This window comes from Gracilinanus agilis, chromosome 5, assembly GCF_016433145.1.
Source record: "Gracilinanus agilis isolate LMUSP501 chromosome 5, AgileGrace, whole genome shotgun sequence".
In the NCBI taxonomy this organism is placed as follows: domain Eukaryota; kingdom Metazoa; phylum Chordata; class Mammalia; order Didelphimorphia; family Didelphidae; genus Gracilinanus; species Gracilinanus agilis.
This window is the reverse complement of record NC_058134.1, coordinates 110,141,304-110,157,806: the sequence shown is the minus strand read 5'-3', so window position 1 is coordinate 110,157,806 and position 16,503 is coordinate 110,141,304. Positions and strand designations below refer to the sequence as shown.

The following is a 16,503-nucleotide window of genomic DNA, read 5'->3' as shown; positions in this document are numbered from 1 at the left end:
AAATTGAAAATTTGAAAATTCTACACTTTCCTGTTGAAAATGAGACAGGAATTGAGATGAAGTTTGTTTTATCCTGATCCATAGTGCTGGGCTTCAATTCTTCCTCAGATTAACTTGTATTACATTTAATTATATGTTTCTTGTAGCTTTCTCTTGCCCCTTTTCCAACTACTTTTTTTACCTCCAAATTCCACCCTCAGAGTAGAATGTGTGGCCCTTGAGGGTAGGGACTGTTTCACTACATATTCCTAGGGTTAGCAAATAGTAGGTGCTTAATAAATGTTTTTAAATTATTTTTAACCTTTACCTTCTGTCTTAAAATAAATATTAAGTATCAGTCTCAAGGCAGGAAAGTGCTAAGAACAAAGCAATTAGAGTTAGGTGACTTGTTCAGGGTCACACAGCTAGGAAGTATCAAAGGTCACATTTGAACCCAGAACCTCCCATCTCCAGGCCTGGCTCTCTATCCACTGAGCCACCTACCTGCCCCCTTAATAAACGTTTATTAAATTAAACTTATTTTAATGACTCTTTTTTTCTTAAAAAAATTTTTTTTACTAATGTAAAGTGTTACCCCTTTTATATACAAGATATCCCCAAAGTCTTTTGAGACATCTCTTGAAACATCTTATTTAAATAGCTTGGTTGCTGAAAAGGGAATTTCTGTATCCAATTCTCTGGACAGTCTGTGTGTCTCTGCAACATTTTATATGAACATATTTCTTCACAAGTTGATTTCATCCTCTTTCCTGACCCAGACTATCAGGACAACCAGTTAGAGAATTACTCCCTTTCAGCAACCAAGCATTCCCGGAGGAGAGGGGCAACATTCTAAACCAGGCAAAGTAGCCCCGTAAGTAAGATTTTAGGAAAGTTAGAGAAAGGATCATACGGTTTTTAGGCTAGTATTTGAGCAGGGGAGTAAAGCGCCTGCTCATTACAAAACAGAGTGGCAGCTTCCTGAGGGCAGAGAGCAGCAAATAGTCAGTGCTTAATAAATGCTTGTTAATTGCTTCATTGATCCAAATCCGCATCTTACCTCATTCATCAAGGATGAGGAAACAGGAGCCTGGCTTGGCCACACTATCAGGTTGAGAACAGTAAAATCTAACTTCTTTAACAGAACTTTATAACAAACTTTTCATTGTTTCAGGCTGGCTTCCTTCTCCGCCTCTCCCAGTGACGTTGAATTACTGCTCTTTTGCTCCCGTTTGTTATCGGAATTATACTGATGCGTTTTTTGGGCTTTGTACTTTTTATAGGGTTTTTGGGAGAGCCATACAGAACTGATAAAGACATATGGACCACTGTGCGGGTAAGACAGAAACACCACCCTTTTACATTTTCATTTCGTGTAGTTAATAGCCCAGAAATAGGGAAGGGATTCCAAGAATCAGTACTTTGGATTTTCAAATATCTACAGAATATTCATAAAGTGTTTATGATATAAAACTCACTAAGAGAGGAAACAGACCATCAAAATTAACATTGTAGCCCCCTCCGCTCTTTAGCTAGGGGCCAACTTCTGCTCTGAAGAATGGCCAGGCAAGGTCAGACCCATATTTTATCTATTATATCTAATGGTAGAACAAAGATCAGGTGCTATTATTATCCCCATTTTACAGATAGGAAAATTGAAGCTAAAAAAGACCAAGGTTGGGGGCAGCTAGGTAGCACAGTGGAGAGAGCACCACACCCGGAGTTGGGAGGTCTTGTGTTCAATTCTGGCCTCAGACACTTCCTAGCTATGTGACCCTGGGCAAGTCACTTAATCCCAATCACTTAGCCCTTAATATTTGTTTGCTTTGTATAGATTCTAAGACAGGAGGTAAAGGTTTAAAAAAAAAATAAGTGGGAGATGGAAGACAACTTGGATCTAACTGTGGAACAAAGGTCAGCTATATCAAAATATCACTAAGGGCAGAGTCAGTTGAGAAGGAAAAAAGTGTTATGTATTTTTAAAAAATGTATTAGAAATGGCTTCAGGAAAAACATTCTGAAATATGGAATATGGGTCAAGATAAAAAGAAAATGAACTTTCAGGAGGTCAGAGTCTGGAGATAGAGGAATCTATGAGAAGGAACAGGTCAGAATCCTAAAGGGAAACACACAGGAGAGATCCTTCTTATTTGGAAGTTGGGGTTGGAGAGTGGAGCAAATAGGAAGCATATTCCAAATTCATAGACAGTAGATCTACGAGGAAGTATCCTGTGAAGAAGAAATTATATCAATATATCTATTAATTGATCTGGAATTTGAATACATGCCTAAGGCATTCAACAAATATTTTCTTGAATTGAATCAAACTGTCTAGCCTGGCTTCTCCAAAGACAGGATGCATAATTTCTTGTTTTAAAATACTAAGGAGGAGGCAGCTGGGTGGCCCAGTGGATTGAGAGTCAGACCTAGAGACAGGAAGTCTTGGGCTCAAATCTGACCTCCGACACTTCCTAGCTGTGTGACCCTAGGCAAGTCCCTTAACCCTCATTGCCTAGCCCTTACCATTCTTCTGCCTTGGAACCAATATATAGTATTGATTCTAAGGAGGAAGGCAAGGGTTTTTAAATAAATAAAATAAAATAAAGCACTGAGGAGACCTTTATGAAATTCCAGGTGTAGAATGAAATCTGATAGGAAAAAAATTTGGCATCCTGGTTATTTTTTTCTTCCTCTAAATTTATAAATACATTTTCTAGTTTTCTTTTTTGCCTCTTCTCTCCTCTCTTTTCTTGTTCCTTTTCTTTCCTATCTAGTCAGGCTCAAGTGGTCTCCTGGTCACCTCTTCTCAGTCCTCATTCTCTTTGAACGGCCCCCAAACACTAGCTTCTTGAGTAGCCTGTATTCAGTTACTATGGAAGCCTTAACATCTCTTGCCTCCATAGCTCTGTCCTGTCCACAGGCCATCACCCAAGTTCAAATCTTTATTACCCTGTATCTGAACTATTGGCAGTGGATGGAGTACTGGAACTACAGACAGAAAGACTCACCTTTCTGAGTTCAAATCTGCCCTCAGACGTAGACTAGCTGTGTGACCCTGGGTAACTCAATTAACCCTGTTTGCTTCAGTTTCCTTATCTGTAACATTGAGCTAGAAAGGGAATGGCAAACCACTTCAATATCTTTGTCAAGAAAATTCGAAATGGAGTCACATAAGTGAAATGACTGAACAACAAAACAACAACAAAAATTGGGGAAGGAAATGGCATTGAAGAAGGAAATAACAAACCACTCTAATATGTTTGCCAAGAAAACCCCAGATGAGGTCACAAAGAGTCAGGCACGACTGAAGTGACTGAACAACAACATCCGGACTATTTTAGTAACCATCAAACTAGTCTTTTTGCTTCAATCTAGTCTTCACCCTATAATCAAGCTCTGTGACTTAATTGGTTCTCTTGCTCTTCAAGGCTCAACTCAACTATCATCTCTTCCGTTGAAGCCCTCCCCAATTATCCCCCAGTCAAAAGTGATCTTGCCTGTCTCAGAACACCATATGGTACTTTTCACATGTAGTGCTGTAGTTATTTCAGTCAGTCAGTCAAAAAAATTAAATGCCTACTATGTTCCAGGTCCTGTACTAAGCACCAAGGCACATGGCTTTACCCTCTACTAGACTGAAAGCTCTACCACGGCAGGAATAATGACCTTGTATGTTTTCCATGTAGGATCATAGGAAATACAGAGCTGGAAAGGACCTTCGAGGCAAGTGTTAGAAGTCGGGTTTGAATTCAGGCCTTCCTGAATTCTACATATTACAACATGCTTCCTTTTCCCCACAAGTCATTCATAGAAGAGTTGCTCAATAACTTCTTGTTTAATCTAAATCTGAATCACATGCCATGTCACACACAGTAGGTTTGGCATGGATCGACGGTGCATAGATCCAGCGGGTCATCTCTGTGTTGGAAATTAGTTTCAAAAAGGAGTTGACACAGAATTGTCTGTCTCTTTAATAGTGAGATAGGACTTACTGGAGAAGGAAATGGCAAACCACTCCAGTATCTTTGCTAAGAAAACCCCAAATGGGGTCACAAAGAGTCAGGCACAACTGAAAACGACCAAACAACAGCCAAATCCAAGAGTGGTTTGGACCACAGGACCAAAAAAAAAAAAAAAAAGGTACCAACATTTCCAAGTTTATGCTGGCCTTGGAGAAGGCCAAAAGATGATTATTATGATTATTCGATTATATATTGTTTATGATTTGTTGTTTATTATTGATTTATTATTTTATTGATTAAAATACATAGACAATTCAACTCCATAAGGCTTAATTGGTGGTTGTAAACAGACAGTTTTAATTTTATTTTAGTTTTTTCTTTTCTTCCCTCTTTCTCTTGATGTCCCTCCAGGCCTTTTCTTTATCACTATGTTCCTGTTTTCTCAGAATAAACAATGGCTGCAGTCCCTGCCCTAAGGGAGCAGTCAAGAAAAATGTCTTTACTTTGAAGACCCCTACATGCCCAACCTACACCACCATTTTCCCTGAAGCACAGTGTTAACTGAGTTTGGCTGTGTCTTTCCTGGGAAGGAGAAAGCGTTCTCCCAGAGCTGGGCTTCTGGGAACCATTTCCCTCAAGTGGCTTTTGCACAGATTCTCAGAACAGTGCAGAGCCCTTGTGATTTCTTATTTTTTTTAATGTCACTTGAATAATCCGAATGGCACCTCAGTAACTGATGTTGTGTGTGAAAGTGGTGTTGGTTTCCTTGACAACAAGATGTCAAGTCAACTTTTCAGTTTTAATTAAGTCAATACATTTTATACTTTTCATTGGAAAAAAAAACCAACCCAAACTCAATTCACTTTAAACCATTTAGAACAATTTCATGGGAAGTGCTGTAGGTCCAAATAATAGGGTCACCCTCTACCTACCCTGACTCATACCCAACCTATTCTTCTCTTCGTTCAACAAGCCGGGTGGGGTGGGGGGGTGGGGGGAAGGGATGCTATATAGTTTGTAGAATTTCTTGAGGAGTAATCTAGAGCTAGAAGGGACCATAGAGGTTGTCTAATCAAACCCCCTCTTTTTCCAAATGTGGAAACTGAGGCCCGGGAAGGTTGAATAACTTGTCTAAGATCATACAAGTAATGAGCCAGGATTTGATCTATGTTCTTTGCCTCCAGGACCAGTGCTTCTTCTTACAAAGAGAAGTCTCAAGGCTAACACAGACTTGGAAATGTTTTCTTTGTCCTGTGACCTAAACTACTCTTGGATTTGGTTATTGTTGTTCAATTATTTTCAGTTGTGTCACACTCTGTGACTCAATTTGGGGTTTTCTTGACAAAGATACTAGAATGGTTTGCCATTTACTTCTCCAACCCATTTTACAGATGAGGAAACTGAGACAAACAGGATTAAGTGCCTTACCCAGAGTCATGCAGCTACTTAGTGTCTAAGGCTATATTTGAATGTGGGTCTTCCCAGCTCTAATCCTAGCACTCTAACTACTATACCACCCAACACTGAGGTCCAAAACATCCCAAACAGCAATGACAGTCTTACTTCTCTGTACTTCAGGCCCTAGGGACCACTAGTCAAATTTCAAGCAGTTGCTGTAAATATCCCTCTCCCCAGCTTGAGATTGGGGGTTCTTTCCGGCTCTGAAAGTCTTCCACTAAGTTCACTTCTGGGTAAAACAGAGCTGATAGACAAGTCACTCCCCGGCTTGCATAACACAGTATCTTGGCTGCTGAGTCAATCTGCTGCTGGGCTGGGTCAGGCCTGGCTCTTCAGGGTTTGCTACTCCGGAGACTTGACTAAGGCTGCCACTAGCAGAATCTGTTACCAGCTCCAGTTGCTAGACCTCTGCTAGCTCTATGGACTTTTCAGGGCTCAGGAGATTGTAGATTGATTCCTCCATTCTCTCATACTCATTCTGGTCTAAGATCAAGAAAGAAGAAACAATGGAAACAGGAGAAAGAGGTGTCTGTCATGCATTCTCGGAGACATGGGACCCATCGTGGTCACAGCCCTTCTTATCTCACTTGTCATGTGGGAAGAGAGAGGTCATCTATTAGAGCCTTTTGTATACCCACTCATTTCCAGCTCAGGGACCCATCAAAAGGCTTTTTATCATCACACAATAAGCTGATAAGATACATGATAGGAGACAACATCTCTGAGGCTTGTAGGGTACCCTCCATTGTGCATTTCCAGAAGCGGGTTCACACCCCATCTCCGTGTGGATGAGTAGGCAGGGTACTTATGGTAAAGACTCTAAGGATATGGCCCTCCTTGGTCCCCATGACAGGAATTCAAAGTAATTCCAAGAGGGAAAAAGCCCTCTCCATTGAAAGAAGGAAAGACCTTGTATAGGAAATGGCACCCAAGCTATGCTTTGAAGGAAACTAGGGATGCTATGAGGTGGAGGAGAAGAGGGCCTTCTCTCCAAATTCTCATTCTATAATGCTGAATCCTAGTTCATAGGAATTTGATACAGCAATGACAGTCTTATTTCTCTGTACTTCAGAGTACTAGGGACCACTGGTCAGATTTCAAGTGGTTGCTGTAAAATATCCCTCTCCCCGACTTGAGATTGGGGGTTCTTTTCTGGCTCTGGGAGTCTTTCCTTTCTTCATAGAGTCCTCACTCAGTTCACTTCTGGATAAAACATAGCTGATAGACATCTGCTATGTTTTGGGACCCATTAAAAGAATTATTTCCTGTTTCCCAAGGGAAATGGTGAAGATATTGCTGAAGGAATGACCTTTGGATAAAGTTTTACTTAAGTACCTCGAATGAAAAACTATTTCCCCAGTTGCCATGCCATCAACAAGGGTTGATTACATCCAACATCAAAACCACCATTACCTTCACCAACAGTAACAACCAACTTTGCTAAGTTCCTAAAAAGAAGTATTTTAGGGCAGAGGCACAAATACAATCTTTGCTTTCCATGAATTCTAATTTGAAGCAACATAAGTATATTTTTCAGTCCATATCTGAATTTTAGACTCCCCTGGCACTGAGTAGGATTTTTCTCACTTCAATAATCAAGCCAAAATAGAAACTTTACAAGCCATTCATGTCAAGTCTCACCAAGAGGACTTGGTGGAAGCCTCTTTAATCTCAGCTGCCCACGGCCCATTGCCCACTGCTGCAGCTTCAAGAAGAAGCAGAATAGTGGGCATCTGGGTGGATTGAGAGTCAGGCCCAGAGATGGGAGGTCCTGGGTTCATATCTGGCCTCAGATACTTCCTAGCTGTGTGACCCTGGACAAGTCACTTAACCCCCATTGCCTAGCCCTTACCATTCTTCTGCTTTAGAAACAATATCCAGTATTGATTCTAAGACAGAAGGTAAGGGTTAAAAAAAAAAAAAAGTAGATGCACAAGAGTGCCTTGACCTTGGTTTTAAACTCTGAACCTGACTCTGCCTCTTCCCAATTCTGACTTTGGCTCTCATTTCCCATGCATGCCCCAATGCGATTTCCTGGCCTGTTCTTCGGCTCCCTGACCCATAGTCATCAGTGTTCTACAGAGAACATGATCCATTTCCTCTTTATTTGTCATATTCCTTCCCAGCACTCTTCTCCTCCGTGCCTTCTGTAGTTCCTTGTCCTTGCACCAGTGATATCATACTGCCTGCAGTGGGAAAGGCCTCTCAAGGGCAGGGGAGAGAACTCAGCTGACATAATTGATCAGATATGCAGTCCTGGCTGAATCTGGAACATAACTTCATCATCACTCAGCTCCCTCTTTTGGGTGTAATGTGTGTCTGGGTTCTAAAGTAGCGCAATAGCCCGAGTATGGACCTCAAGGACAATCTGAAGAGCACAGACACCCCATTGTGCTGCCAGCCCCTTTTACCAGCAGATTGGTGACTCGCTTTATAAATAGAGAAACACGTCAAAAATACTCAAGAAGTCTCAGATCCCCACAACTGCTCTACTGTGCTACTCCCACAAGTATCACCTGGCCTTTTACTCCCCCGTGCACGGCTCACCGCCATGTACAGGCTGATTGGAGAGGATACCGGTGTTATTTCCAGCACGTGGGTCCAGCCCGGCGATTTCATCCACACAGAGAACTCTGGTTTTGCAAGTTCCTTTCACCGATATAGACTGGCAACTTCTCCTTGGAGCGGTGGAAGTATATAAAAGGGTGGTTTAATATTATTGGAGATCAATCCAGGGCTCTAGAGTTAAAACCTTGGAATTACCTCCCTTTACCATAGTTTGGCTCCAAAAAGTGTCACTGACCGAAAGGGCTGTGGGAAGATGGGTAAGAAATCGAGTAGTTTCAGACTGATCAGTAGAAAGAATCTGCCTGTGAGCAACTGCTGTACTTCCCAGCCAGTGAGAGCTAGGAAGACCCAGACTGCCCAAAACACCACCACCAACAAAAAAGACTCCTCTCCCCACCAAAAGAATTTTTATTTGAACACAAGGTTTGTGATATTCCTTCCCATTTCTCCTCACAGGCCTTGACTTAATCAAGGAAAGTTCCTTTCTCGGGAATTACTCATCATACAGTAATAGAGTTCATTGGAATTTGGATCTGCTACCATTTTACTTTTTCCTTCGGCTTAGAAGCTATAGCCACACCTTGACGCTGACAATGAAAGATCGATTTAAGTGAGGCAATAATATGAGAGCATACGTGTACCTATAGGAGCACACACGCATCTCTATGCTCTATGTGGACGCTAACATTTAGGGACAGCCAAATTATGATTTGAATGCTGCTCGGTGTCCCACTAGCTGCCATCTAACTAATAATTTAGTAACCTGACATTTTTGCATCAGCAACTTTGCCTTATAAGCTGTTCTTCATGTTTATGATTCTTGCTGTGAAAAAAAATTACTTCCCTAACATCTGTTCTGAATTTGTTTTTTCTTTAATTTTATTTATCTACTCACTGTTGAATTCAATTTGAGCCAAGAACAATAACTTGAATTGGAATCTTCAGTGTCATTCAGGTTTTTTATACGCTCCAATAAATCTCTTAATTACTCTTTTTATTGTTATGAGACACACATACATATATATGTATATTCATACATACACATGGATTGGTTTATTGCATACCTCTACCTGTCTCCCTGGGGTGGGCAGTACAAGGGTAGAAAGAGATTCAGTTTTATTAACTAAATAAATTAAATGGATAGATATATTTAGTGGTGTTTGGGGCTGTCTTCATTGGTTTTTCCCATAAACCCTGGAGTTTTCTTCTTGCTACCCAACTCTTCTGTCTAATCAAGCTATTTCTTTAGAAAGAATCTCACTGTTGAGCAGGATATTTGGACACTTCATAGACTCATGGATTGGTAGCTGGGAAGGACCATAGAGATCATTAAGCCCGATTGCCACATTTTGCACTTGAGAAGACTTGGGCCCGGAGAAATTAAGTGGTTTCTTTAAGGACACCAGAGCAATAAATGCCAGCTAGAATTTGAACCTAAACCCTCCCACCAAAATCCAAGATTCCTTCCACTACATCAAAGGCAATATTCACGACCCTAATGTCATCAGAGGAATATGCCCTAGAATTTGTTTTTCTAGATAAGGAAGACAAATACATAGAATCATACCTAGGGACTCCTTCGATGATAAATGCATAAAATCATGGGATCCTTAGAACCAGAGGGCAAATATCACTGAGGGAAGCAGCCTGGTGAAGTGGAATGAATGCTAGGTCTGAAGTGAGAGGACCTGGGTGTGAATCCCAGCTTTGTACCTTCTGATTTCTGTGACCTTGGCCATGTAAACTTTCCAAGACTCAGTTTCTCTATTTATCGCATGAAAAGCTCAGTCTAGATGACCACTAAGGTCCCTTCCAGCTTTAAATCTATGTTCCTTTTCCAAATGTGTCATTTTACAGAGAAGAAAATGAAACCAAAACAAGAAAGGAATTTGCTTGAGGTCACAGAGTCAGTCAGCAGACATTTATTAAACACTTAATATGTGCCAAGGACTGTGCTAAGTAAGCACTGGGGATACAAGGAAAGGAAAGACAGTCCCTGTTCTCAAGGTACTTATAGCCTAATAGAGAGACAGCATGTAAACGAGGTCCAAGCAAGCTACATACAAGATAAATTGGAAATGATGAACAGAAAAGGCACCAGAATTTAGGGCGATTCCTATTGAAGGTGAGATTTATCTGGGACAGGAAATCTGGAGACAGAGATGAGGAGGGAGAGCATTCTAGGCATGGGGGACAGGCAGAGAAAATGCTCAGAGTCAGGAGATGGAGTGTCTTCTTGGAGGAAGAGCCCAGTGTCACTGGATAGAAAAGCGTATGATAGAAGGTGAGGTAGAAGAAGACTGGAAAGGTAATGGAGGGCAAGTATGAGGAGCTTTGAATGCCACATGGAATTTTATATTTGATTTTGGAGGTGACGGGAGTTAGTGGACTTTATAGGCCTGGTGGGGGAGGGCAAAATACCATGGTCAGAGCTGGGTTTTTATATAGACAATAAATAGAATATCCAGGATTAGCTTGGATTCCTTTAGATTGTGAGCTTCTTGAGGGCAGACACTATCTTTCTCCTCTTTTTATATCTCCACTGCTTAGAACAGTGCCTGGCAAGTGCTTTCTCAAGGTTTATTGACCGACTGTCTGCCTTGAACCCAGGGCTCCTGATTGCAAATCCTGTACCCTTTCTACATCAAACTACCTACACTCTTTTCTCCTGGTCTTTCTTGTGATCAGTGTGGCCTCTTGATAAATTGATTAACCAGCGTGCTGTCATTTATTCAGAAAAAAAAAAGGTTTTCAGTAAGATGTAAATTGGGCTATACTAAGATGAAGAGTTGGCTTTATTAATATGATGCTCTAATTACTGAAGGAACTACCCAATCAACAGAATTAGAAGCAGAAATCCCAAGGTGTTCAATGGAATGAAATGAGGCCCGTCACCTACTCTCCTATCTTTAGGAAGTCTGTCAGGCAAACAAACAAAGGTGAGGGGTTCCAAAAAATCAAATTAGACTTAGAGCTCTCAAAAGGACCTTAGAGATTAAGTCCAATTCTCTCAATTTACAAATGAGGACAATGACATGCAGAGAAACGATGTGATTTGCTAGTTGGTGAAAGAACCAGGCTGTAGAATCCAGGTCCTCTGGCTCCCACTCCAGTACTCTTCTACCAAAGCACCTTAATGAAACAAGTCTGGAAAACCAAGTGCTGGGGCAGCAAGGTAGAAAAGGGGGATGGAGAACAGACCTCGACTCAGAAGGACCTGGGTTCAAATCTGACCTCAGATATGTCCTAGCTATGTGAGCCTGAGCAAGTTATTAAAACCTGCTCTTCTGTCTTGAAGATGATATTTAGCATGGATGTCAAGACAGAAGGTAAGGGTTTTTTGGGGTTTTTTTAAGTGCAAATTCTGCCCATTGGGTTTGACTAACCCCAATGGTCTGCCACATGTAGGAAGAATGCCTTCCTACTTGGAAATCCCACAAGAAACAGTGTTATTTGGGGCAGATCTGGATTTTTTTGAAATGTGCTCACATCTCAGAGGAAACTTCCTAGTTTGCTATTCCCTCTGGATCCTAGTGGAAATCCATTTTAGATCACCTCCTCACATGGATTTTTATGGGTTTGCCTCTGCTATTTACTAAGTACCTTTAGATTCAGATCTAAAGCTCATTACCCATAATGCTATCTTTTTAGACAGTTAGGCAAACAAAGCTGAGAGTCTTGAAATTGGTCTCATATATGTGAGAATTTTTTTTTTACATATATTGTAATATAACAAGATCCGGGATTAAAAGATCCAATCAGTCTGTGGGCTTTTAGATTTCCTTTGTTCTTAGGATCTCCCATTAATGCTTCCCTTCATAAAACTTGATTAATAGATAAGGCTCTTCCCACTAAGAATATAACTGCCCTCCCATCACCTCTGGGAATAGGGAGGGGGTTGAAAGTCTTGATGAACAATCTCCTCATTAAATTCACCAATCAGAGATATCTTGGGATGTCCAAAGGAGGGACTGAATGAGCTCCCAAATTGTACTTTTAGACCTGCATGAAAAACTTCCTTCTCTTTGATTATTGAGAGGATCACTGACCCATTAATTTATTGGTTAAATGCTAGCCTAATCAAGAAATTAATATTCTTACCCCCAAAACAGTCTCTCAAATAGTTTAACTGTAACATATCAACAGATCGGAAGAGAACTTTAGAAGTCATTTAGAAAGAACAGATGAGGAACTGAGGTCCAGAGAGTTTGGGAGACTTGCCAGAAGCCAAATAGGCACAAAGTGGCAGGTTCGTGGTTCAAAACCAGGCTCCCCAGCTCCAAATCCAGTGCTATTCTCGCTGTACTATAATTATTTCCTCTGTGATTCAGTTTCCTTATCTGTAAAATGAAGGAGTTGGACAAGAGAATACCTAAGGTCCCTGACAGCTCTAAATTTAAGACCATGTGATTCATGCAGAGAAGAGGAATGAGATATATCACTTTATCTGCTACTCAGGAAAGTGTGTGTGTGTGTGTGTGTGTGTGTGTGTGTGTGTGTGTGTGTGTGGAGGGTGTTTGTATGTGTTAGCCTGGTTGATGATGATGAGCAGAATATGTCTTTGGTGGGGGCAGCTGGGTAGCTCAGTGGATTGAGAGCCAAGCCTAGAGACAGGAGGTCCTAGGTTCAAATCTGGCCTCAGACACTTCCTGGCTGTGTGACCCTGGGCAAGTCACTTGACCCCCATTGCCTACCCTTACCACTCTTCTGCCTTGGAGCCAATACACAATATTGACTCCAAGACAGAAGGTAAGGGTTTAAAAAAAAAAAAAAAAGAAAATGTCTTTAGTGATGGCTGGGTACCAGCCCCCTTCCCTTTTCTCCTCTACCCCTAAAAGTGGCCATATTTTACAGCCTGAGGCATGTTGATCCAAAGGCATCATTATTTGATTCTTTTCTCCTAGGTACTATCTCGGCCGTCGGATGTACATTGTAGTGTATGAACCACAAATGATCAAGGAGGTTTTGGTGAAGAACTTTGGCAACTTCACCAACAGAATGGTATGTGGTTTGCATTCTACACATGGTACGAACTGGAGAAACTTTTTTTTTTCAATCCTCAAGTCTGAGCAAAAAAAAAAAATCAAATTATCTTTCCTGCCTGATTTGGGTCTGATTCAATTTGATTAAAATACGAGCTCTTGAATGAGCTCAGATCTGAAAAGGACAGCTACGCAAACACCAATACGGGAAAGTCATACAACCTTGTAAGAACTGTGGTTAAGAAGTCTAAAGCCCAGGATGAGTTGGGAATGTTAAGATGACCTAAAAATGCCAGTGATGAATCAAAGGACATTTTTTTTAAAGCTGTAGAATGATCGACTTAGAGCTGGAAGGGGCAGCAAGGCAAGGGAAGCCCAGAGAGGTTAAGTAATTTGCCCAAGGTCATATATGACCCATACTCCCCAATTCCCCTCCCTCCAGACTGAGTACTCTATTCCATCAGTTCCATTTTGGAACAAAAAGAAGAATGAGAAGTTATAGGCTGAGTGCTTGGGAAATATAGTATAATATAGCCTTTATGATTTACATCACAGGGCTGTTGTGAGCCTCAAATGAAGTAATATATATTATCACTACCAGCATCAATACCAGCATTGCCATCCTCATCCTCATCTTTGAAAAGAAAAATAATAACGATTTGAGAAAAAAAACAACTAGGGGTTTCAATTGACCATAAACTTAATTTGAATCAACAGTGGGCTACATCATTAGTACAACTAGGGGTTCTCCAAGAAAAAAAATCATGCCCAACTTTTTTGATGGGTGGCAAGGGAGATGCTATGGATATAGTAGTCTATCGAAATTTCAGCAAATACTTTTTTTTAAAACCCATACCTTCTGCCTTAGAACCAATACCAGTATTGGTTCTAAGGCAGAAGAGCAGTAAGGACTAGGCAGTGGGGGTTAAGGGACTTGCCCAGGGTCACACAGCGAGGATGTATCTGAGGCCAGATTTGAACCCAGGACCTCCTGTCTCTAGGCCTGGCTCTCAATCCACTGAGCCACTAGTTGCCCCCTCAGTAAAATGCTTGATAAAAATTTCCATGACCTCCTTGTATGTAAAAATAAAATCTGGGAAGGATGATAATGCTATTAAATGCGTTTTAGCTAGATGAACATTAATATCCAAGCAGTGTTGATTTGTAGATATGGTATCAATGAGGTCTTTTACAGTTCCATCATCCTCTCTTTGGCTCTGGCCCGTCCAACATTTTTATCAATGACTTGAATGAAGACACAGAAAGCCTGCTTATTACATTTGCAGATGACCCAAGGCTGGGAGGCATAGCTAATGTGATAGATAACAGAATCAAGATTCAAAATGATCTCAACAGCCTGAAATGCTGGGCTGGAACCAGACAGATGAAATTTGACAGTGAAAAATGTACACTCTTGTATTCAGTTTAACAAACCAATCACAGAAATACCAGGTAGCAAAAATAATAACGATTTGAGAAAAAAACAACTAGGGGTTTCAATTGACCATAAACTTAACTTGAATCAACAGTGGGCTACATATTTTGTATGCATCACTTCTCTGTACACATATTGTATCACTATAGTACAATAGGAAGCCCCTTGAGGGCAGGAATTGTGGTGTTTCTGCATATGGATCTCCCTTCCTCAAGAGAATTCCTTACAGAAAAATGATTATCAATAGGTGATCAATGGAATTGAATTGGGGGGCAGCTAGGTGGTTCAGTAGATTGAGATCCAGGCCTAGAGACAGGAGGTCCTGGGTTCAAATCTGGTGGTATTGATTCTAAGATGGAAGGTAAGGATTGTTTTTATTTTTTATTTTTTTAATTATAAAAATTTATTGATTCAGTTGAACGATATCCCAAGAGGAGGGTGAAAATTTTTCTAGGTTTAAGAGAAACAAGGATTCTTTGCTGGGGACCACCAACCTGGGAATAAATTTCAAGAAGTTCGTGATTTGGGTGGCAAAAACAAATCATCTCTATTTTCATGAACCTGAAATTTAGCATTTTCTTAAATTTTAATTTGAAAAAATTTTCTTAGATGGGTTTATCTGTGACACAAAAAGAGTTAAGAACCCTCAGTGTAGAGAGAGAGAGAAGTCTTCAGATAGCTAGGGTTGATGAAAAGTACAGTGACCAGAGAGTATTCAGACCACATCAGGGAGACCCAAGGGTTTTAGGGGACTCAAGAGAATAAACCATTATTATGGCAGCTGCTGCTGTCTACTCACTGGGAACAGCCCCCAGCTCATCACATCTAGTTTGACTGATCAGGGAAGAAGAGGCGAATCAAGCAGGGGGAAAAAAAAAAAAAAAAAAGAGAAGAGGCCATAAAAAGAGCCAGATAGTAGCCCACTCAAGATTAGGCAACCTAAGCAACACTGAGCAAGACATTGCTGAGGCAGATTTCAAATTGGTTTCACACAGCTGTTCAGTTCCTCTTCTGTCCAAAAAACAAAGTTCAGGAGTCATGGAAGCTCAAAGACTTTTGGAACATTCTGAATTGTAAGCAATGTGGCCATCAAGAGATCTATGTTGCAGTGGGTCTTATTTGGAATATGAATGAATGGAACTTGGTTTTTTGTGTTTTTTTTTTTTTTTTTTTTTTTTTAAGTAGGAGCACTTGAGAGTGCTGGGTGGCTCAGTGGATTGAGAGCCAGACTTAGAGATGGGAGGTCTTGGGTTTAAATCTAGATTCAGATACTTCCTAGGTGTGTGACCCTGGGTAAGTCACTAAACTCCCATTGCCTAGCTCTTACCTCTCTTCTGCCTTGGAATCAATACACAGTACTGATTCCAAGACAGAAGGTTAGAGTTTAACAACAACAACAAAAAAAAAGTAGGAGCACTTAATATCTAAGAAAATATAATCTACTAATGTTATATTTGGAAAGGACTTTAGAAATCATCTAATCCCATGGTATCAAACTCATGGAGAAATGAGAGCTACTCACACATAAGGATCCCTGCACCTGTATATTAATATAAATTTTATATACATATATATTTATGTTATATATAAATTAATATTTTTTTGCTAAATATTTCCCAGTTACATCTTAATCAGGTTCTGGGCCACATGCAATCTGAATATTTGCATCTCTGATCTAGTCCATTCATCTTCAACTAAAGGAAACTGAAGGCAAGAAAGATTTTGTAGTAGTAGCAGTAAGTACTAGGAGTAGTAAGGTAGGTAGGTGGCACAGTGGATACAGCGCTGAGCTTAGAGTCAGGAAAACTTGAGTTCAAATCTGTTCTCAGAATCTTACTATCTGTGTGAGTCTGGACAAGTCACTTAGCACTGTTTGACTCGGTTTCCTCATGTGTAAAATGAGCTGGAAATGAAAATTGCAATCAATATTTTTGCCAAGAAAACCCCAAATGAGGTCACAGTATTGATTCTAAGACAGAAGGAAAAGGTTAAAAAAAAAAATAATTGATACTGAGTATCAATTCCAAAGCAGAAGAGAGAGGTAAGAGCTAGGGTTAAGTGATTTGCCCAGGATTACACAGTTAAGAAGTGTCTAAATCTAGATTTGAACCCAGATCCT

The 16,503-nt window shown here is 40.5% G+C and overlaps 1 protein-coding gene across 1 annotated transcript in view; it reads left to right on the top strand.

Annotated features, from left to right (window-relative positions):
• Positions 1 to 16,503, top strand: part of TBXAS1 (thromboxane A synthase 1) — a 250,491-nt gene that overhangs the window by 66,092 nt on the left and 167,896 nt on the right. The window contains exons 3-4 of the mRNA XM_044678622.1: positions 1,263 to 1,315; positions 12,872 to 12,968. Coding sequence (XP_044534557.1) covers positions 1,263 to 1,315; positions 12,872 to 12,968 — 150 coding nt within the window. The remainder of the gene's footprint in view (positions 1 to 1,262; positions 1,316 to 12,871; positions 12,969 to 16,503) is intronic.